General features: G+C 48.9%; 1 protein-coding gene across 8 annotated transcripts; it reads left to right on the forward strand.

Annotated features, from left to right (window-relative positions):
• Positions 1–137: 137 nt before the first annotated feature.
• On the forward strand, positions 138–20,192 carry LOC142416317 (acyl-CoA dehydrogenase family member 11-like). 8 transcript variants are annotated; one of them, XR_012777692.1, is made up of 16 exons: positions 155–1,518; positions 5,022–5,254; positions 5,895–5,994; positions 6,919–7,036; positions 7,897–8,039; positions 8,142–8,291; positions 8,836–8,930; positions 9,206–9,305; positions 10,817–10,957; positions 11,757–11,849; positions 12,267–12,374; positions 17,558–17,729; positions 17,979–18,045; positions 18,347–18,519; positions 18,747–18,979; positions 19,630–20,192. XR_012777692.1 is itself a non-coding variant. In XM_075515750.1 (15 exons), exons 1-14 carry the CDS (start codon positions 1,219–1,221, stop codon positions 18,471–18,473), a joined length of 1,914 nt encoding a protein of 637 aa, XP_075371865.1. In that variant the 5' UTR covers positions 140–1,218; the 3' UTR covers positions 18,474–18,519; positions 18,747–19,508. The 8 variants fall into 8 exon arrangements, 6 of the variants coding, with proteins under 6 accessions (XP_075371867.1, XP_075371865.1, XP_075371866.1 ...); XR_012777693.1 differs by having other exon boundaries at positions 19,706–20,192; XM_075515750.1 differs by lacking the exon at positions 19,630–20,192 and having other exon boundaries at positions 140–1,518; positions 8,175–8,291; positions 18,747–19,508.
• Positions 20,193–21,065: the final 873 nt, after the last annotated feature.

Consider the following 21,065-nt stretch of genomic DNA (forward strand, 5'->3'; position numbering starts at 1 on the left):
GGGTGGGAGGCCATGCACAGGGAACCACCAGCGCCTTTGGACGCCAGCCCCTCTCGGCACCTGGTGCCCAGCCCGGAGCAGCCGCCGCGAGAGCAGGAGGAGCGGGTCTGGGCTTCCCAGTCACAGCTGCAGGAGCTGTTTTCTGGGTGGTTGGAGCGTTCAATGTACGCTGAGCCCTGAGGAAGCGGGGGACGGTGGGTGCTGGAGCATGGCGCAGCCGTGACACCTCGGGCGGCTGTGACAGCGCTGACTCGGCCACCGCGCCAGCATCGAGAAAGCACTGAGATGCCACCAAACAAGTACCTGAATAGGCAAACAAGAAATCGGTGTGGCCTTGCGAGACTGGGCTGAGGTGAAAGCTGACTGGTTTTGCTTTACTAACCCTTCCACTCTCCAGCTCATCGGAGTTCATGCTGGGGTGGGACGTGTCCCTGGGTTTCACCCCATGCTTGAGGCCCCAACAGTCATGCTTGTAACAGCAGTTCGCTATCACACCTGTTTAAAATTGTTTTAAAGTAAAATACTGTTTTTATTAGCAGCATATCGCCCTAAATGAGGTGCAGGTTTTAAATTACTCGAAGCCAGAAGACACGTTCTTAGAATATTCCGGTACTTCCCTAGGGAAAGGGAGACTTTGAATATCATCCTGATTCAAATTAAAGGCATCAGGGACTTCATAAGAAGCAGATTATATTGAAGCTAGCCTTACAACCCAGGCAAGGAGGATGAGCCCCCTATTTCGCCGGTACCTTATTTACAGAATAACCTGCCTAAACCATTTCTTCCCATTTCCACGCATTTCGTTATCCTTCAGATGAGGAAATGTATTTTTCCCTTCTCATCTCTACCCTGTTATCATCCCAAGCAATTCAGGGGGATGCTTGTGGGAACACCTCCCCCAGTTCCCCCAGCTCTGGAAATGTCAGTCCGGCTGGTTATGATGGTTTGCCTGGCTGCGAGGGGAGGGAGGACACAGTGTTTTCTGAGTACTTGTGTTTTTCCAGGCTGTTTTCTGATCTCTTTCCAAAGACCTTTTCCCTAGTTCAGTTGACAACAGCTGCTGGAAAGCTCCTCCCCGAGGGCGGAGAGAAGACAGTACTGATTTTTCGAGAATAACTTCACAACATTAAAACAAAACAGGATTGGTGCTGCTGTCAACCGAGGAAGGGTCTGGAGGTGAGAGCCATTGGTGTGACACACTAAGGGCTTTGCAGGATCATGTTTACCTGTCGCCTGCCTTGGTGGAGATCCAGCGCTACCTGCAAGCCGTGGCAGTCGGGTCGCTTTCTGCCTCGCGTCTGGGAGACGTGCCAACCACCGAGTCGTAAAGCAATCAGCACGACCGTGGGGCAGGGGCAACAGGTCGGCACGCAGGAGAAACAAGTATTAGAAGATCGGGAAATGCCCCTTACAAGGAGAGAAACTGAGACCCTCTTCCAAGAGCAGCCCCAGACTGGGAACCAGTATTTGGAAGATGCTTTGCTTCGGAGTTACTTGAAAACGCACCTTCCTCCCAAGGTCTGGCATGCATGTTTGTGTTTCTGTGTGTACACACTACAATTCTGGCTAGGTCACTGTTTAAGACTGTGAATTGAACATTTCCCCAAGCCCTTTTGTGCCTTCAAGCATTTAACTGGGGGGAATTTATCAGCATTCTTTAAAACTTGTTTTCTTTCAGTCAGTGCAGGGGTGAAAAATACTGGCAGGACATGAACAGAAATAGAAAGTGGCTTAGTGGACTCCGGTGACTGGTCTGGGTGTTGCCACAAGTGTTGTTTTGGGATTGTCAGAGCGGGCATTTGCTGTCTGGTCATCCAGAGAAAGAAATTTCAGAGAAAGGGAAAAAACTAAGGTGCTTCCAAACTCTGCTGTGCAAGTCCGCTTCTCTCCCGCTGGGAAAGGGGGGCTTTTAGGGACATTCCTTTCTGAAGGAACGGGGCTGTTCGCAGCGCTCAAGAGGATGCAAAGGCCCACTGGGGTTTGCTTGTTCTCAGCACAGGTCGTTGGCTTTTCTGGGTTGATTTTCAGACAGGGAAGGCTCTGTACAGATTGTAGGGGTGCAGAGAGGTGGGGTAAGACCCTGAGCTGCGGGTCTCTGTTCTGTGAGGTCCAGTCCTACAGGAACCCCCGGGAGGAGACGGCTCATCTCACTGGCTGTCCTCTGCTGTCACCCCAAGGACTGCAACTGTTTCCCACTTTTCAAGGACCGCGTCTCATGGAGCAGAGCGTGATCTCTGTCTGTGATTTATTCCAGCAGAAGCAATGCAATGACCTGTAAAGCCACCGGGTGAATAGAGGGGCAGAACCTGGCTTTCAGTGACGCTCTTCCTGCCGCTGCTTGCTCTCCAGGTCTGCGAGGCCTTGCAGACATGGGGTAGTGAGGGTGTGGTGGCAGCGTTGGGAGCTTGCTTTTGTCACAGCCATCACCAAAGACAGGAATGAGGCCTCCCTAAGCACCACTGTGGCCTTCTTGTCAGAAGAGAAGAGAGGGGAAAGGAGGATGCCTTTGGGCAACCATGAAGATCTTGTTCCTATCTGCACCTTTGGAAGAAGCATGATTCAGATCTCCCAAAGAATAAAAGGATCAGTGCTGTCCTGATCCTTTTATTTATTCACCAAGGCTGAGAGCTGCTCTCCACTCCTTCCCCAAAAAGACAAAAGCAGCTGCAAAATCTGCTAGAGGATCAGCAGCATCTCCCTTACGTTTCTGTGCTTGGTCCCAGCGGGGCAGTGTTGTCTCACCGCTGAAAGGGAGAGCCCAGTCTCTGCTGTCTGCTTCATGCAGCACCCGCTTCTCTGCAGCCTGAGAGCTAGCTCTCTATGTACCTTCCTCTCCAGGAGAGCAGCAACAGATGAAGCTTTGTGTGTTCCACTGAAGCAGACACCATGCTGGACGCTGATTCCTGTGGTACTATTCGCCTGTGTTCAGTGGTGAACACAGAAATTTTCCTGGAACAGAGCAGAAGATTTCTTTCTTTGAAGGTTATTTCTGGAGAACATAGAAGAAAGCACCTGCTTTTTCTGGGCATCGTTGTGAAGCAGTATCTATTGGTCTTTGATCCCCCTGAAAATATGTCCTTTAATATAACGGGTCACCTGTTTGCACTCTTAATGTGCAATAATTTGTGCATTTCCAATATATTCATCCCTGGGACATCAAAGGACAGATTAGGGGGAATGAGACCACCCAGCAGATGCTGCTAGGTAGCGCCTTCAGCCCTGACCCTACGGTTTACAGATGTCCTCTCCATATACTGGTGTACATTTTTTGGAGCGCCCAGGCTGCTGTGTTACATTCAGCAGTCACAAATGTAGGAGCTCTGATTTTGTTCTTTTACCTTGGAAATAAACACGTTCACTTGAGCAACACGGTGGTTTGTAAGGCTAAGTGTGGTCAGGGCATGAGCTCACAGCCAGGCAGTTGGGTTTGTTTTTTTTAGAAAATGCGGATGAGGCGAAGGGACTGTTGCAGTCTGAGTTCACTGTAGCGTGCTGACCAAGGGACCAGTTTGCTAAACTCATATTCTTCTGCCCACAAAAAACTACCAGCTAAACAGTTTAAAGGTTCTTGTGCTTCAGGGATCAGTGAAGTCCATGAACCATGGATTCTTAGGTTATGCCTCTAAAACAACCCTCAAATTGTTGTCAAGATATGATAAGCACTGGAGGCGTACACCCATCCCAGCTGAGCTCCACCGACAGCAAGCAGGAGTGCAGCGTGAGCTGTACCAGTTGACAGGGCTCTCATGCATGGTTTTGGCTTGTTTTGTGATTTTTAATGCTGTATTTCCCTGTTCACCTGAAGGAAGACTAGCTGGTCTGAGGATGGAGACTTCCAGAGTGGTAACCGGACAGTGTGTGTTGGATACTCATTACACACGCTGAACGGCAGAGTGATGAGAGGATCGGTCATACGGGATGTAGTTTAATGAAAAGTCAATACAGGGGGAAGCTGGGAAAGGAAGAAGCAGTGTTTGTATTTCATCAGCAGCAAATTAATGTGTTTTATAATTGCACCGTTTTGGGTACAGCAACTACGGCATGCACCTCCACGACTGTTATATTGAGGAGGAAATGAGCATCTCTTGACGGGGTAGAGAACAGCAAAAAATATTCCTCTGATGAAAGATCAGGTGCTTCTGTGACCCCCATTTCAGTCTTGGATGTATTCACGCTAACGAGGGTCCAACAGTGCTAGAGGTTGGCTCCATCTGGCCCAATTTTAATCATCTATGTCAGGTTATTTAAGTCTAGGCAACTTCACTAGGCTTTGGCCACAGACAGCGAAGAGCACTTGCAGAAGGCAATTCCCGTCACCTTAAAATAGGTATCTAAGAGGGTTGGAATGAATCACTCCTCTGCGGGTGCCAGTTTCCCTCCATTAACTATGGACAGACTATGTCCAAGGCAGCCAAGCCTGGCTGAAATGGGGGCACACGAATCCTTGTCCAGGGCCATTCAGGAAGCTGGATGCAAGGTGGAAATTTGAATCTAGACACCCTGGGTGCGAGGCTGAAGCTCAAATGATTGCTGCGTCCCTTCGTTTTTAATCTGATAGGCAGGTAGCTACTGAGCCCAGTGGAAGTTTTCCTATACAGATGAAGGCTTTCTGGTTTTGGCAGCTCTTCCCCTGGCATTCTTCTCCAGCAGTAAATCACAGAGTGGCTGAGGCTGGAAGGACCTCTGGAGATTGTCTCGTCCAACCCCCCTGCTCATGTGCATCTGTGTCATTCTCAGCCCTGATACAAAAGCTCTTCCGTCTTTGGTAAAATCCAGAGATGCTGCCAAAAGTAACTTGAAAAAATGATTTTGGGGAAAAAAAAAGTGACAGCTGAGCACAGCTGTGCCAGCAGAGGCTAAGAGACAAGCTGTCCTGCTGCATTACAGAATGCATGGGAGGGCCAAGTGGCAAGAGACCACAAGCGGCAGGACAATATGGTCGGTGCTCTGCCTTTCCAGCTAGGACTGAGGCTCCTTGCCTTCCAGGGGTGTGCTGAAGGGCTCTTCTTGTTGCTTCACAGGTACTGGAGGAGGTGAATCAGGACCTGGAGAGATTTGGAAACCATCTGCTAACCAAGATCAAACCTCTAGGGTGGGAATGCGAGTTGAACCCCCCCGTGTTTCGGCAGTATGATGCCTGGGGGCAGCGGGTGGATCACATCATCACCTGCTTGGCCTGGAGGAGGATGAAAGAGATTGCGGCAGAAGAGGGGCTGATTGCTGAGGCCTATGAGAGAAGATACTCCAACTGGAGGTAACTGGGGGAGAATGGGAATGGCTTGGTGCCTTCCTGGTTATTCTTAGCAAGGTATATTCAGCATCTTGTAGGACTGAACTTCTCATTGTATAATGGGTAACAGATGATGCATGGACAAAAGCACACCTACCGCTGTACTGAACAGCAGTGTCTGTCCGCTGTAATGTTCCACACCGGCAATGATAAGCCGTAACTAATGGCCTACAGTTGATCATAATATTCTTTGATGTCACCTTCCTGATTCTGGGGCCTGGCAGTTCCCTGCACTGCTCCAGCTTTACATGCATTAGTTGTAACACAGCGAAAGGTCTGGGATTTTACTTGCAGTTTCACTGTATTCCAGCCTCTGGAGATAGACCCACATTTCTGATTTTTAAAAACTGCACTTAATGTGCACCAGCTGGCAAGCAATGCCTTCCATCCAGCCTTGCACTGGCAGTCCCTCTGGGACTGAGAAACTCTGCTGCTCCTCTTCTCTCTTCCTGGCTGAAATAGTTTTTGCCCTCTCAGAAATGAGCGGTCTGATTCTCACCCGTTTTGGCAGTATTTTGTTCCTCTCTTCCTAGTCAAGATGTTTTATCCTCCTGCTGTTGAACTGCTGCATAACCTGTCTGTTTTCACTCTCTTTCTTTCCTAGCCGTCTGCATCAGGCTGTCAAACTCTACTTATTTTCAAGCTCCTCTGGAGGTTTCAACTGTCCACTGGCCATGACTGATGGGGCAGCCAAAGTCATTGAGGTATGAGCTCAGCTGGTCTCTGAGGGCACAGCCCACGTCCTGGCAGAGCTGGTTAGAGACTGGAGCACTGGCCAAGGACGGAATAGAGCTGATCTGCCATCTGGCTCTGGGCATGGCCCTTCCTTGCTCTGTGACTCAGCTCCATCTCCCACTGCCTTTCTCCTTTAATTACAAAGTCTTTGTGCCCAGACTAGCTTTTATATTTACTTACAACACGCTGTACAATAAGGGCTTTACTGCACATGAAACCTGGGGCACTGCAGGTAGTTGGAAAGGTGTCCCTTATGTTTTTACGACGAGATAGTTTGTTTTCCTGTCCCTTGTGTGAGTAGCAGTTAAAGGTATTGGGCCAGATCTATACCTGATGTAAATTTACCAAGTTAGCAAGACTTTCCCAGTCTTGCTCTGCATCTTGGCGATACCCTTTGCACTATGTAACTGGCTCTGTAGGGAACAGAGAAAAGCTAGCCCTTAAGTAGCTAGCCCTGGGCATTTTAATTCAATAAAAAGAAAAAAGCATAAGGCAGTTACCTGTTCCCTGCAGCTCTTTGGGTGCTGGTGACATCCAGTGTATATGAACGTGTGCCGATACCCTGGCACATGTGCTGTTTTGAAAGCTCTCTGTCCAGATGTCTAGCGGTGCAGATATCCGAGGGGGGTAGGGCTGCTCAGCACTCCCCTTCTTGACAAGTCTGCACCTTCTGTCTGCACAGTGCTCCAGCAGCCGTGTAGGAGCCGGGCAGTTTCACAGACTCTCGGCAGTACATGCAGATGCACTGCAGCGCAGGAAACTCAGTGCCCCGCTTGCCTGCTTGCAGACCGTCCGTTCTGAGCGTAGGACACACCAGTGTTAGTTAAGGCAACTGTCTAATTTCACCTGCTGTGTTATGATCTTCTTAGTTTCTTTTCCCTCCCCCAAAACAGTCGCTAGGTATTCCTGGATCTCTGAAAAACGCTTTTGACCATCTGACATCCCGTGACCCCAAGAAGTTCTGGACCTCTGGCCAGTGGATGACCGAGCGCAGGGGAGGCTCTGATGTTGGTACGTGTTCTGAGGTGGGAAGCAACTGCAGCCGCAGCAGCTACATGTGTTAGCGAGAACTGAGAAAATGAAGGGTGTGGGGAACTTACAAAGCCAGGTAGCTGGTTTAGGAAGCTTCAGCAGAAGTCATCCAAATCCTCTGCGCAGCTCTGCTTTTTAACCAACAAAAGGCCCAACTTCTGTCCATGGATGCATGCAGTATGCACAGGCAGGTACAGGGCTGTGTTCCTTGCACAGATAACGCACTGATGTCTAGCTCTATAATCTAAACCTTGAGCAAGACGGTCAGACCCATCCCAGCTGGGACTGAGAAAGCATTCTTGGCCTTCAACTTTTATTCCTTGGCTAATGTTAGTAATAGCGTGATGGGCCAGGAAACCTCAGAACTCCACCGCAGAGACAGAAACGTGGAAGAGGAGTGACCTGCATCTGATGAAGCTGCAGTTGGTTTCCTGGTGGAAGAAGTGAAAGGGTCAGCTGTGAAGTGAAAGATGTGCATCACTGCAGGACTCCCGATTCCGTAGCACTCTTTGTTGCTCTCGGCAGTGGTAGCTCCTAAAGAAATGGAGGCACTGGATTATACACCGTGGTGCCTTCTGCTTACAAAGCTCTGCCATTACCAGCTGTTAGTCTGGAGCAACTGCTGGAAAGACTCGCAGTTAAACAGAGCATATTTCCTTTCTAGTACTTGAGTCTGGCTGCATTTCTTATCCAGGGTCAATGAAAGAGATTAGCAGCTAATCCATACTACATCTTGATAGCAGGAGGTGACTTAAAAGAGCTGCTGCTTAAACCAAAAATCAGCATTGATTGATACAGAAGTTCCCATAAAGCCCAGATGATCTTCTCCTTTCTTGCAGCTAACGGCACCGAGACAGTGGCCAGAAAGCAGCCAGACGGTACATATCGTCTCTATGGTTTTAAATGGTTTACATCAGCTGCTGATTCTGATGTGACATTAACCTTGGCCAGGGTAGTGGATGCTGAAGGACAAGTAAAACAGGTCTGTTTGATGGTGGAACCAGGTGAAGGAGAAGGGGCATTCTTTTTCTTCCTTGTTTCATTGCAATGAAATCCTCTTTGCATGCCTTTTTAATGGCTCCAGGGTTCCAGCGGCCTGTCCCTATTCTTCCTGAAGGTTCGAGATGAGGAGGGGAAGCTGAACAGCATCCAAGTGCAAAGGCTGAAAGACAAGTTGGGCACGCGGCAGATGGCAACAGCAGAGCTATGGCTAGATGGAGCTAAAGCAGAGCTGGTACGTCAGGTTTCACCTTCCTTTTGGGACTGGGCTGGCTTGGCAGGGCAGACCACTCATGGGGGTTTTGCCAGTGATACCAACTGGAAAAGTTCTTCTCTTCCACCTCTGTGGCTGGCTGTTCATGTCACAGAATGCTTCACCAACATGGCTGTGTGTGGGACAGAGCTGAGAAGAGCTCAGGAAAAGATGGGAGGGAAGGAAAAAAAAAAAAAAGTCATTTTAGGTTGGTCATTTCCCTAATCCAGTTGTATTGGCCCAGCTGAGGGACAGTTCTGTGTAGCATGCAGGTAGGAACAAGCAGCAGGGACCAGAACTGATCATGCTGACATGGTCTCCATAGCCACCTCTCTGCTCACGCCACAGACTTGGCTAAATTGAGACAGCCATGTTTTAAAGCAAGCAGGTCTTTGTGGTGCCTGAGGACAGACAGACGGAGTGGACAGCCTCTATCTATCTGCCTGACACAACTTTCACTTAGATGCGTGTCAGCTTCCAAGGCTGCGCAAAAGGCTTCTCAGCCTTTGTTCCTTGATGCTTTCAGATCTCCGCAGAGGGTCGTGGAGTGGCCGCCATCTCCAACATGCTGAACATAACTCGGATCCACAATGTCATTGGTGCAGTAGCTTCCATGAGAAGGTGAAGGCAGCATGGATCCCCCCAGAGCTGAAGGAGCAGCTTATCAGGACAAGGGGACTTTGCAATGCTGAGCATTGCAGCCGATTGACATCCAATGCCTTTGCAGGCACAGGTCTGGAAGCCAGCAGTGCTGGAGAAAGTTGGCCTGTGGGTGGGTGACCTAGGCTGGTGTGCTACAGCTGAGCAGGGTTCTTCCAGTGGGGGTGGCTGGAAGGGAAAGCTCAGAAGCGGAAGGTTGCTGGTCTAACTGCTTTCCCTGGCTGTATTCTCTCTAGGATGATCAGTCTGAGCAGGGAGTATGCCCGTAGGCGGGTTGCCTTTGGGAAGCTCCTCAAGGACCATCCCCTACACGTGCAGACGATAGCCCGGATGGAGGTAAGGCTTTTGGGAGCAGAGCTGAACCTGTTGGCAAGGAAGGAGGGCAGAGATCCTCAGCTGCTAATGAGCACAGCCAGCCTGCCTCTGTGTGCAGCAGTCAGATGTAGAAGGCTGTTCCTGCTAGTGTGAGATGGATGCAGCAGGGGAATTGCCATATTCTAGCGGGATTTGATCTGACGATAGACCTAGCTTCTCTGCGGGACTTCAGGTTATCCTAAACAACAATTACCTGGGAGCTATCCTGAGAGGAGTGCCAAAGGTCATGCGTGCACCTACTATGATATGCTACAACCTCTGAAGTTGGTCATTAGCATCAGAGACCAAGCATGACACCACAGTCTCCTAAACTGCAGTTAAGAGACTCTTGTCCAAGACTGATACAGACTCATCCAACTTCCCTGGTAGCTCATGCAGCAGGAGATGGGCTGTTCCCAGCAGGCTTGAAGAATTCCTGAGTAGTCACCATGCACTTTAGCTTCCGAGAAGTTTGTCTTCACTGTGTACCTGCACAGTGCTCGTCACCACAAGACGCCGAGCTGGAGTACAGCCTCTAGATGTGAATGTCATCTAAGGCAATAACACACAATGAAGAGAGAGCAGCATGAATTGGCACTCTGGCTCTGGGAGGAATTTCACATGTGGGCCTTCGCTCACTGCAGAGTGTCTCACAGCCTCGCCACAACACTGAGCTGTAGCAGCTCACTAAATCCACAGGACACAGGTGGCTTCCCATCCCTACTGAAACTTCAAAAAGAAGGCACACAGTTCTCCTCCTCTCACCCATCCAGGCACTACTTCTTTTCTTAAGTGGTGTAACACTAACGCTTGCCCTTGGGCTGCAGTAGGTTCATGCAAATTTTTAAAACAGTATTTAAAAATCCTCTTCCAAGGTGGGGGAGAGGGAAAGTGGTCAACATCTGTGAAACATAACTTAAAGCTCCAGCATCTCTTAGCCTGTGGCCAGAATTCCACCTCTGAAAGAAAGGCCAGATCCTATATAGTCCCGCAGCACATCATTATGCACAGGGGCTACAGAGCTCCATATCCCGATGCTTCCCAAATCACAACTTGCCAGGGAAGTAAGTTGCTCAGCAAGAAATCTGTCAAAGACCTTGCAGATCCTGGTGCTCAGAGGTTGAACATCAGATGTGTGGTCTCACGTCCCTTGCCCTTGGAAAGGATGTGGATTTGTGACCTGGATGCCTGATAGGAGCTTTGATAAGGCTCCGAGTAGGCCTGATGAAGTGGCATTGCCCCTTTCCTCATACTAGGTTGCGGTGTCCAAGAGCGGCAGCTCCAGACTACCTTTAATATGTCATGCTTTGTGCCTTGGCTGGTCAGTGCTCTTTGTCTCTGAAGCTGTGGGTCTGTATGGGCAGGAGCGGTATTTTGCCCAGGTCCGAGTATCGCGCATCCCTTCGAGATGGTCTCACAGCACCTCAGCAGACTGGGCTGGAATCAGCCTGAGTCAAAGATCCTTGCCACTGAAGCTCCCCACTTCTGTGCAGGTGCAGACGCGAGGGGCATTTCTTCTGCTTATGGAGATTGTTCGTCTGCTTGGACTTGTAGAAACCAACATGGCGAGTGAGCAAGACCAGCTTCTCTTGAGATTGCTGATACCGGTCGCCAAACTGTACACTGGGAAGCAGGTACGGAACAACCAGTTTGATTAGCCCAGAGTGGGGCTGTGTGGCACGTTAGCAACCACAGAGCTGGAAAGAGGAATGATTAAGATGGCCAACGTGAAGGGCAGCGGTAGCAGGGGATACCGGCAGTGACCTCTAGCTGCAGGGCCTGCAGCAATTATTGCTCTGCACCAAGGCTGGACTTTGTGGGTAGGAGACTTGTCCCTTTGCTCTCAAGGCCACAGATCAGCCGTCTGATCAGAACAGACAGAGCCAGCACTGTCTGTGAAGTACTCCACGTGCCACAGAGGAATGCTGCTGAGGCTGCCCCAAGACCAAGGTGGGGCACTGAGCCACGGGGAATATCTTTCCCCTGGTTATGAATCAATAGAAGAGAAGATGTTAATAGCTTAGCATTAGCCTTAATCTCAGGGGTCTGTCCCTCTTCTAATTGCCCTCAGCTTAAATACACAGAAGCGTACACACCATAGGCAAGTAGAAGGTAAAGACTCTCCTGGGCTAGAGACACGTACTCCCATGTACCAAGCAAACCGCAGGTTTATCCTTGCCTAGAGAGGACTTTATCAAGATGGACTCTCCCTGGATCTTCTCGCAAGGTGTGACTGCTCCTGCAGGTCCTCTCTCAGTGTTAGTCTTCATTCCCTGGGCTGCTCCTCCTGCATATAATGAGCAACTTGCCTCAGCAAATCAGTGGGATCCAGTCAGTCCCATCCCAGCAGGAACTGCTGCGTGATGTTAGAGGTTTCTGGCTGCTCTTTCCCCTCATGCAATGTGGATCATGTCAGCTCTCTGCATTTTGCAGGCTTCTGCTGTTGTTATTGAGGCAATGGAGAGTTTTGGAGGACAAGGTTACATGGAAGATACGGGCTTGCCAGTCATAGTCCGCGATACGCTGGTAAGAAAGCAGCAGGAGAAGCAGAAGAAGCTCCTGTGTGTCACCTGGTCCCCTGCACAGTACTCTGTGGTTGCCTGCTAAAGACATGCTCAAGGGAAAACACAGTCCTCCCCAGAGTCACTCCAGGCATGGCAGCCCTTTCCTAGTTGCCTTCCTGCTGAGCCCAGTCATCACCAGGGAGGGGACGTGATTTGTGACTGGTGTTGGGCTTGTTTCCTAGCTCAGTAATGGAGCTGGGCTCCTAGCTGTCATCACCACTGCTCCTTTCCACTTGTGGTGAGGCAAGACATCTCTGGAGATCTCCTTGATATCCCTTAGCTCTGCCCCATGTCTTTGTTTCCTCACATTCCCTTTTCCATAGTGCAGTTGCTCCAAAAGGCTCCTTCATGCTCTTCCACAGTCTCTTCTACCCCACAGGTCCTGTCCATATGGGAGGGAACAACAAATATCCTGTCACTTGATGTCCTGCGATCCCTTACCAAGAGTCAGGGACAGGTGATGGCTGTGTTCTTCTCCACAGTGCAGGTGAGCCCCCATCAAAAGCACCAGGCAGCCTGATTTGCCCACCTTGGCAGAGTCCTACTTGCTGTTTATGTTCCTAGCTGAGACTGGTAGGGAATAGGACCAAACTGAAAGCTTTAGACAAGTATTCAGAAGGTGTCTTACAATTCTGCTCTTTAAATAGCACTTACAAAAGCAGAACGCAGGCAGTGCTCGTTTTGGGATCCTTGTGTGCTGCAAAAAAATGCAGATACTTTCATCTCAGCAGTGAAGAGTTTTGCATTGCCAGAGTTTCTCGTGACAGGTACCAATACAAGTATATTTTTAATGTGAGAGAGTCACCTTCCTGAATCCAAAATAATTCTGTGGTTTTGTTTCTTAACTGGAAAAACACCACGAGACTGCTGAATATTAAACCTTCACTAGGGCTACCTACTGCATTATGACTTTCTATTTTTATTCCCACTGAAAAGATGGAAAGAGCCAAAGGAATTCCATTGCTGCCTCTTTAGATTTGCTGCTCTCTGGCTTTACCTACAGGCTGCTCTTTTAAAGGTGCTCAGATGACAGGCAGTCACGGAGGGGTCAAAGCAGCTCAGAATTTCATGAAGGTAAATGAGCATCAGCTGGCTTGGTATGTCCCATGAAGGGAGGCAGGAACCAGCCTTAAAGGCACGCTCAGCATACCAGAGGTCATTCTCTCAGAGATTAGATTATTAATCAGATAGAACAATCCAGATTACATTAGCCCAGATACAGTGAGGGAATCCGGGGCATCTGGAGTGCTGGATTTGACTATGCGTAGCCTTCATTTTCTCATCCAGCCCCCATGAGAAGGGAAAGGTCTGGGTGACTGCACTCCCTGCAGCACTGACAGCTGGAGGTCTTTCAAAAACACACGAGCAAGAGCCTGACTCCTCCTCACCAGTGGCTGCAGCTGGCAACTTCTGTTACGTTTCAAAGCCCCAGCTCAGCTGTATTCTGTACAGAGCACCTCTCTGACCCCCAGAGATGAGTGTCTTCTTACCATCCTCTCGGACAACTTTTGATAAAGGAAAAATACCTCAAACAATTTGACTACCGAACAAGAAACCCAAATCTGCTCATAAGCAGGACTGAGCACACCTGCTAATTAAAAAGCCAACTGGTCCAGCTGTTGATGAAAAGCACCTTAGTCTGACACTGAAGGTAATGGAGCGGAGAAGGAAAGGAGCGGGTGGTAGGCTCTAAACACACTTGGAAAGAAGCTGGCCTCCACAGGCTTCCACTTAATGCTAATTTAAACGAATGCCCCACAAAGGTGCCATACTGCAGTCCTCGGAGCACCTCGCTGGTGTAGCTGAGAGGGCCCCTCCAGCTTCTTAACAACTGGATAATCAGAGAAGCATTAAAGAACACAGCAACGTGATTCAGAGCAGGTACCTGCACAGCAGTAACCAATATCGAGATTTATTAATTAACAAGCGCATCATTGCTCTTGCGCTCCCACAAATCACGCTGTCTACGAGACTGGAGGGTGAACAAGCGAGCGCTGACTTTAAAGGTGTCCAAATTCCGGTAAGTGCCATTGCATTTGCTGTTCATGTCACAGTGAGGCTGCCTCCCTGTCCACGGGGTGTGGCAGTGGAGTGGCTGGAACGGGCTGAGCGGGGAGAGCAGTGTTGATGCACTGATTCTGGATGTAATAGATCATGCTTGGGAAATTTAACCTGGACACGTCAGAAAGCTCTTCCCTTATGCCTTTGGCAGCCAGGCACTGGAAAGGAAGGCTGGGAGGTATTTCTGCAGAGTGCCTCTGCAGCATCGGGCAGGAACATGCTGAGTTTCTACGCCAGAATCAGGGTTTCACTCTCAGGTGATAAACAACCTCTTGTTGAGCTCCAGGTGTCCAAATTCTTTGGGTCTCTGGGAGTCCAGCTCACTTTGAAACATCCTTCCCATTCCCGTCTAGTGAGGAACTCAGCCCTTCATAAAGGGATTGTTACTGCTCCGATCCATTTCCTTTTTATTGATGTGCACAAACTAGTACAACTGATTTTATGTTTGCCCATCAAGGTTCTCAGGTTGCAGGATTTGTGCCCAATGACAGGCTGCTTTGGAGAAAGCAGCGTTAGTACCTTGTCAGCACAGCATAGCGCTTTGTTCTCTGAAGGTCGTATCTCAGGGTAACTTTCCCCCCGACCCCACTGCCACCTCTTTTTGCTTTTATCCTGTGTCAGTTGCCTCTACTGATGGTGGGATACCTAATGCTGATGGTGCTGTGATCTAAGAGCAGGAACCCAATGCCGTAATTATCCTCAGGAAAAGGGAAATACAGAGAACTTCCGCATCTTTGCACAATGTGATGATGAGAAGCTGAATTTTTGGGGTTCTTGATACACAGGCAAGGTTGTTACAAACCACCCTGTCCTGAGGTAATTAGTCTGCAAAGTCTCAGGAGAACACGTTGCGAGAAGAGCAAGTGTGAGGGTCAGCCCTGGATTCCAGCTCAGCTGTGGTGGGGGTTTCAGGTGGATACTGCATGGGGCAGTCATTTCATGTTATACTAAAAATTTATTAGCTGGAATTCTGAGCCAGAGCATTAGGTGTACTCTAGAATTCCATTACAATCTGAACAGTGACTCTAAAGTAGCACCGGGAATTATTCTATTATTGCGTTTTAGTCACTTTAGGTTAAATTTGGTCACATCACAGCACAGCTGGGTTTCTGAATGCCAGTCCTGCAAGCATCTCGCAGAGCTCAAGAATCGACTGTCTTATGCATGAAGAATGACTGCGTAGGGCTGAAACTCTAGCTGTACATCGGACATACAATCTAAGACACGTGACAGTGTTTTCAGGCCCTTTTCAGACCATAACCACAACTTTAACACAGCAGGAAATAAATCTAGGTTACTAAAGTGAGACTACATATTTGCCTGAAGCATTAATATGAGGCTTGTGCTTCTAGCCCTGTTTTGGATGTTCTTCCTGTAGCTGTATTTTTAAATACTCATGATTAATCTTTTAAGTAAAAACCATTCTGACAATCTTGCTCGGTAGCTAGCGAGAGCAAACAAATGAGTGGCATCTTAAAATTCCTCAGTAAAAACCGAAGGAATCAGAAATATTGGAGCTCTAAAGCTCTTTTGCTCTCTGATGGTTTCAGTCGGAAAAGAACTGTACAGCTGGCACAGCGATGCCGTGTGCGTGTGCCTCCCCTCGGTTACACCCTACAGGAACTGGAGCAGATCAGCATGCAGGAGAGACAACAGGAGCTGCTGCTGCCTCCAGCATCGTCCCTGAAGCGCTTCTCACTCTCAAACGCAGGGGAGGGTGTGGAAAAACCCAGCTTGATCTTTCAGAAGATTCAGTGCTTTTGGTTAGGAAAAGAATGAGTGTCATCAGAAAAAAAAAGTGTAAATTATTGGAGAGCAAGGAGAATAGTGTTCTTTTTTTTTCCCCTAAGGTTAAAATGATGCTTTTATATTCCTGGTCCGTATTGCCCAGGTCTTTAAACCTTAAGAAGCAAGGCAGCGTAGGACGTAGCTGTTCGTGCCCCAGCCATTAGCACGAGGGCGCCGACAGAAGCGCCTATGTCGGCTCTGTGCTTGGCCTGTGCGATGCTGGCTTCCACCCAAGCTGCTGGGAATACGTTTATGCCTTTGGGGTCTTTGATCCTTGTTAGCAACAAGCTCCAAGCTACTTTTAAAACATCTTATTAGCATTCTGTGGGCTTGGAGGGTTCTTCGGACTTTATCTTGGCGCTAGACCTAACTGCTTTAATGATGATGTTTTTGTATTTGTACAGCATATGCTGTGAGTATTCATGTCCGCTTTGCCTGGAGCACAGAATAGCATCCATTGAGGATTGTGTTTTTCTTGTATTAATAGTCAGAAAACACAGGGCAATGGTTAGACAGAAGGTGTCGCGCACAGATGTACTGCAGAAAACAAAACTGGGTTCAGCTTGTGCAGTCCGGAGTCCTGCTGTGCAAATAAGCTGTATTTTCACATACTAGTGAGAGGAACTGCATGATCACTTAAGCACCGAAAGCCTTAAAAACACAAAAAATTAGTTCTGCGCAGCAGATACTTATAGGCTTTAGCTTCGTAAATAACCTGCAAATGAGACTCATTAACGAAAAGCACCTCCTACCACCTGCTATGCTACTTAGATATGTAACAGTTTCTTTTTGCGATTCCATGCAAGATAATCCTTTAGTTCTACTGCAGGAAGACAGGTTGGAATATTGTAAAGATGTTATCGCAGCACGCGAGGCTCCTGGGCTGAGCCCACCGGTGAAGGCAGGGCCAGCCCTGAATGCAGGCAGCGCGGGCAGGCGCCGGGGGCGGCCCAGCGGCGGTGGCCTACTTTGCTGCAAGTGCTGCAGGGGGGGATGCAGGGTCTGGAGGTCGGTGGCGGCTGCGTGGGTGAGAGCTGGCTGCTTCTCCGCGTGTGTGACTTCAGGGGGACCGAGCTGTCCCCCCAGCCTGGCAGCTCCATGCAGAAGGCCCGCTCTTCTCGTTCGATCCCTTGTAAGAGGGAATAACACGGGAAACACAGATTAAAGGCTGGCCTCTGCCGGTTGCATCCAGGCAGCCATGGGCATGCCATGTCTAAAGAGCAACTATTTTAGACTTTCTCGGCAGATGATGGCTTGTGCTTTCATAAGAGATTTGGGACACCGGAAAAACAGCAGCTTAGCTCAACCACGGGGAGCTTTTAGGCACAGTTAAATGCCTGACGTCCCTCAGAAGAGAGCCGCTCTGGTGCTGGGGCCTTTCCCACTGACACGGCTTGCAGAGAAAAGCTCCTTTAAATCTGAATTTTCCTGCCTGGACACCACTCTAGCATCTTCGTGGAAGTAAAAACATAAAAATGGGAGAGTTAGAACCTGATACAGGTATGCAGTTAGAGAGAATTGGGGATGTGATCTGGTCCCCACATGCAGCTGGAAAGCCAGCACAGAAACAGCAACGCGCTGGGTCTGGCTCACAGGAATTCTCCGTCCTCAGGGCAAGGCTGCGAGTTTCCTTTTGGCAATGTCCCCTTTCCTGCTGCCGCGCGGTGCTCTGGCCTCTCCACCTACGGCAGCGTGAGTTACAGCCACCTTGATTTAAGCTTTTTGTTAGTAGCTGCTGGGCGTGCTCAGGATTTCACCAGCTCCGTTTCCTTGCAGAAGGTAAATATGCTGTAATTTTTCCTGTGATTGTTTTCTTTGCAGAAAAAACTGGAGCTGGCTTCGAGCACTGTGAAGCTGGAACCCGCCGTGAAGCAAACGCAGGATGCCATCAGCAGCCTTGCACAGTTCACACAAGCAGCTGGTTCAAAGGGGGCAGTGACCATGGAGCTAGCAGCAAGAGACTTCTCCTACACCCTAGCAAGGATCTATGCAGGTAGTGGGAAAGACAGAAACGATGGATTTCAGACCAGGAAAGGGCTAGGAAGCAGTCCTAGAACGGCCTGGTGTCATACCTTCTGGGGAAAGGGTGGAGTTTTAAAGAAAGCTCCGTCCCCACCTTCTTTCAAACTGAGGCAGCTCAGCCTGGCAAGTGCTGTTGAGAAGTAACCACCACCCACTCTTCACGAGCCCTTGCTGTTTTGGCTGGAGCCCGGGAATACTGATGTCTCCTACTCTTCCACAGGAGCTCTTTTAATTGAACATGCAGCTCGACCTGATGCTTCCTCCACAGACATCTCTGCTGCTCGAAGGTAAGCAAAAACCTCCTCTACCCCTAACCGTTTGAGATGATTTCTCGTGCAGCGCAGCAGGCTTTGCTCTGTCTCTCCGAGCAATCCGACTCCCTGCCATGGGGAGACCCAAACTTCGTCTCATCATAGATGGAGACAAACAGCATTCTGGGTTGGTTGCGGTCAACACCACGGCTTTTCCCTGCCACGGGGAATCTCTGTTCTAGCAGCGATAAGGGACGTGAACCAGGCAGACCTCAAGTTGAAACCAGCACTGTCTGCGTAAGGGGGCTCGGACAAACTGTTTGCATTCTCTGTTCAGGTGGTGCAACCAGGAGCTGTGCCCCGTGGCCACGGAGTTAGGGAACAGCAGCTACGAGGCTGAGGAAGCCCTCACGGACAGCGCGCTGGTGTACGAGGGCAGCCCTGCCTGCAGCAGCTGCCTGTGACTCGCCAGAGGCAACTGGGAAGTCTGACCCCCAGGGGACACAGCAGGTGGGTTGCAATCCAGAAAAAACCCAAAACTCCTCAGAGAGCTGCGGGTTACAGGCGTGGTGGGGACATTCCCCCAGGGGCCAGACCAAATCCTTCTGGAGTAACCCCCAGCTGCACCACCCGCTCCAGTCTGGAATCCACTGCTTTTGCGCCGAGTTACTTGCTAACACAGACACAGCCACTGAGATTCGGCCTGAGACGCTGAAAACGTTCTTACTCTGTTTTAGGCAAAGACTAAGCGATCAAATCCGGATAATGACTTGAAGCAGCAGCTCTTCAAGTACCAACTGGTGTTCTCTTTAAAGAAAAGCAACCAAAATCAAACTGAAAATGGTTTGAAGTTGATTCAATATGGAAAACCACCATTCTTCCCTGTTCACCTTCTTGCTTTCCAACGCTACACACGGGACTGGGTTTTCTTCCAGGGCAGCCTCTCACGCCCACCGTGGCTGTGAGGCTGGTACGTCCCTTTATACAAGCAACCTCCACGGGAACTGTTGCGCTGGGCTCAGGACCCCCCAGCTCAGCAGCTGATCTTGGCAGCTCGCTGGGTAAAACAAAGGCTCTGTAACCCAAACTTGCCATTTTCCTAGCCAAGGCTATTGGTCAGCAAGGTAGTCACGGGGCACTGCTTAAGTCTAGCTTGTGCTTTGGATTTTTCCTTTTACGTTCTACCTCGTCTCAAACAAGCTTTGCTTTTACTTTAAATTAACCTGGAGTAGAGGCTTTACCTCCATGTGTATTGCTGGGCACCTTGTCCCTGCTAAAGCTGCTAACTCGGCTCCACGGTCAGCCGAGATGGGCAAGAAAAATGTTCTCAACCTCCTGCATACAGTAAGTTGCTATTTGCTGCTCCATAAATGGTCAGCGTCAACATCAACACTGCTGTGCAAAGCTGTTCTGTAGCAGCTTAGGGGATGAGGGAATTTCAATTAAATTATATCAAAACTGTCCAAGTTGGTACCAAAATTAAAGCAAAAAATTCATTTTCTTAATTTTCTTAAGAAAAGTAAGCTTTTTTTATTCTCTATGACCTCCAGAAAGCTTAGTCGTTCCCTCTGGATGTCCTAATGATGCTGCAATTCATACTGACATAAATTCTGATGTAAGTTTTAGATTGAAATCCAGTAATCCTCCACCAAAGCAAACACCTAAATATTGATTGTGTGCTTCTCTTCACCCTCAGCCCGTCAGTCTACCTGCTCGGTATTACCCTGATGACGAAAAAAGTTTTTAATTAAAAAAAGTTGCTAATAACAGAAGAAAAACAGCAATAGAACAAAGACAGTTGGAAGATCAGCTGCTACAGCAGCTAGGATATCGAGTGGGAAAGAGGAAAGGAGCTGCCTGCTGAGCACAAAGTTGTCCGCCGTTTCACTGAGGCCAAATCCCGCAGCTCCAGGAGGACCCAAGCAACCAACCGCTGCCTCCAGGGAGGAGCCCAGCGGTGCTGGGGAGCAGCCCTGTGGGACGCGGCGAGGAAGGCTCCGTGGGCTCGCTCTGTCCCAGCGCGGCGATGGCAGGGTTGAGCCAAGCAGAGCTTCCCTCAAATCACACAAACACCGTTTAGCCAGAGCCAGCGCTGAAGGGCTTTCCGCTGCAGCATTTCTCTGTGTCCGTTACACATGCATTTCAGTGAATAAATAATGTTTGGGTTTGAAAAATCTCCTACAGCCCTGTAGTTGTTTGGTGTCAAAGGCCTTGCAGGTGTCAAAGCACAGAAACCTGTTGTGCTGTGTAAAAATCAGGAGAATGGGAAAGTGAGAGAACACCACGTGGCTCTAACTTGAACGATGACGGCAGCAAAGTCCCTCACCAGGGCAGCAGGGTCCGACAGCACGCGATGAACATGACACAAAGTGAGAGTCATCGCGTTAGAATTGTTTGCAGAGCTGCTGATAAACCATCGGGATCCTCCGTTCTCACTCAGTGCTCATCTCTGAAGCACAGGGGTTTGGCAAGCAGCAGTGCTCACTGCCTGTCTGGGATTTCACATCACCTCTTCCTATGTATTTTACATGGTTTATTTGAACACCAGGATTACTTTTTCCTAATATATAAGCTATAATTTGCCTAAAAATAAGCCCCACAAACTGGGAGCCCTGCAGATGCACCGATACAGAAAACACAAGGGACTGTAAAATTGTCACCGTGTAGGAAAATGACAAATTTATTAAGATCTAAATATTCACTCTGAGGCTACAGCAGAATAAATGCTGTTACAAACAAATAAGCACTAGGGTCTAACACTTTATACTGCTGCTAAACAGCTCTCTGCTCTCATCGGTTTGCGTGTTTTAAAACATTTAATGCTCTTGAAGTAATTCATCAAGACTTCAGATGTCATTTTAATACAAATTCCACCAAAAAAAAATGTACAATCAAATGCATCACCTGTTGCCACTGCAAGGTAAAAATCATTTAATAACATAACTATGGGAAATGGGTTTAAAAAACATATTTGTTAAATAGTAAGATAAAACTTTAGCAGCATTTAAAAAATTTGAAAGTCTGAAGAATATGGTAATCTTAAATCCCGAAATGCA

The sequence above is a fragment of the Mycteria americana genome, chromosome 13 (assembly GCF_035582795.1).
Source record: "Mycteria americana isolate JAX WOST 10 ecotype Jacksonville Zoo and Gardens chromosome 13, USCA_MyAme_1.0, whole genome shotgun sequence".
Lineage (NCBI taxonomy): Eukaryota > Metazoa > Chordata > Aves > Ciconiiformes > Ciconiidae > Mycteria > Mycteria americana.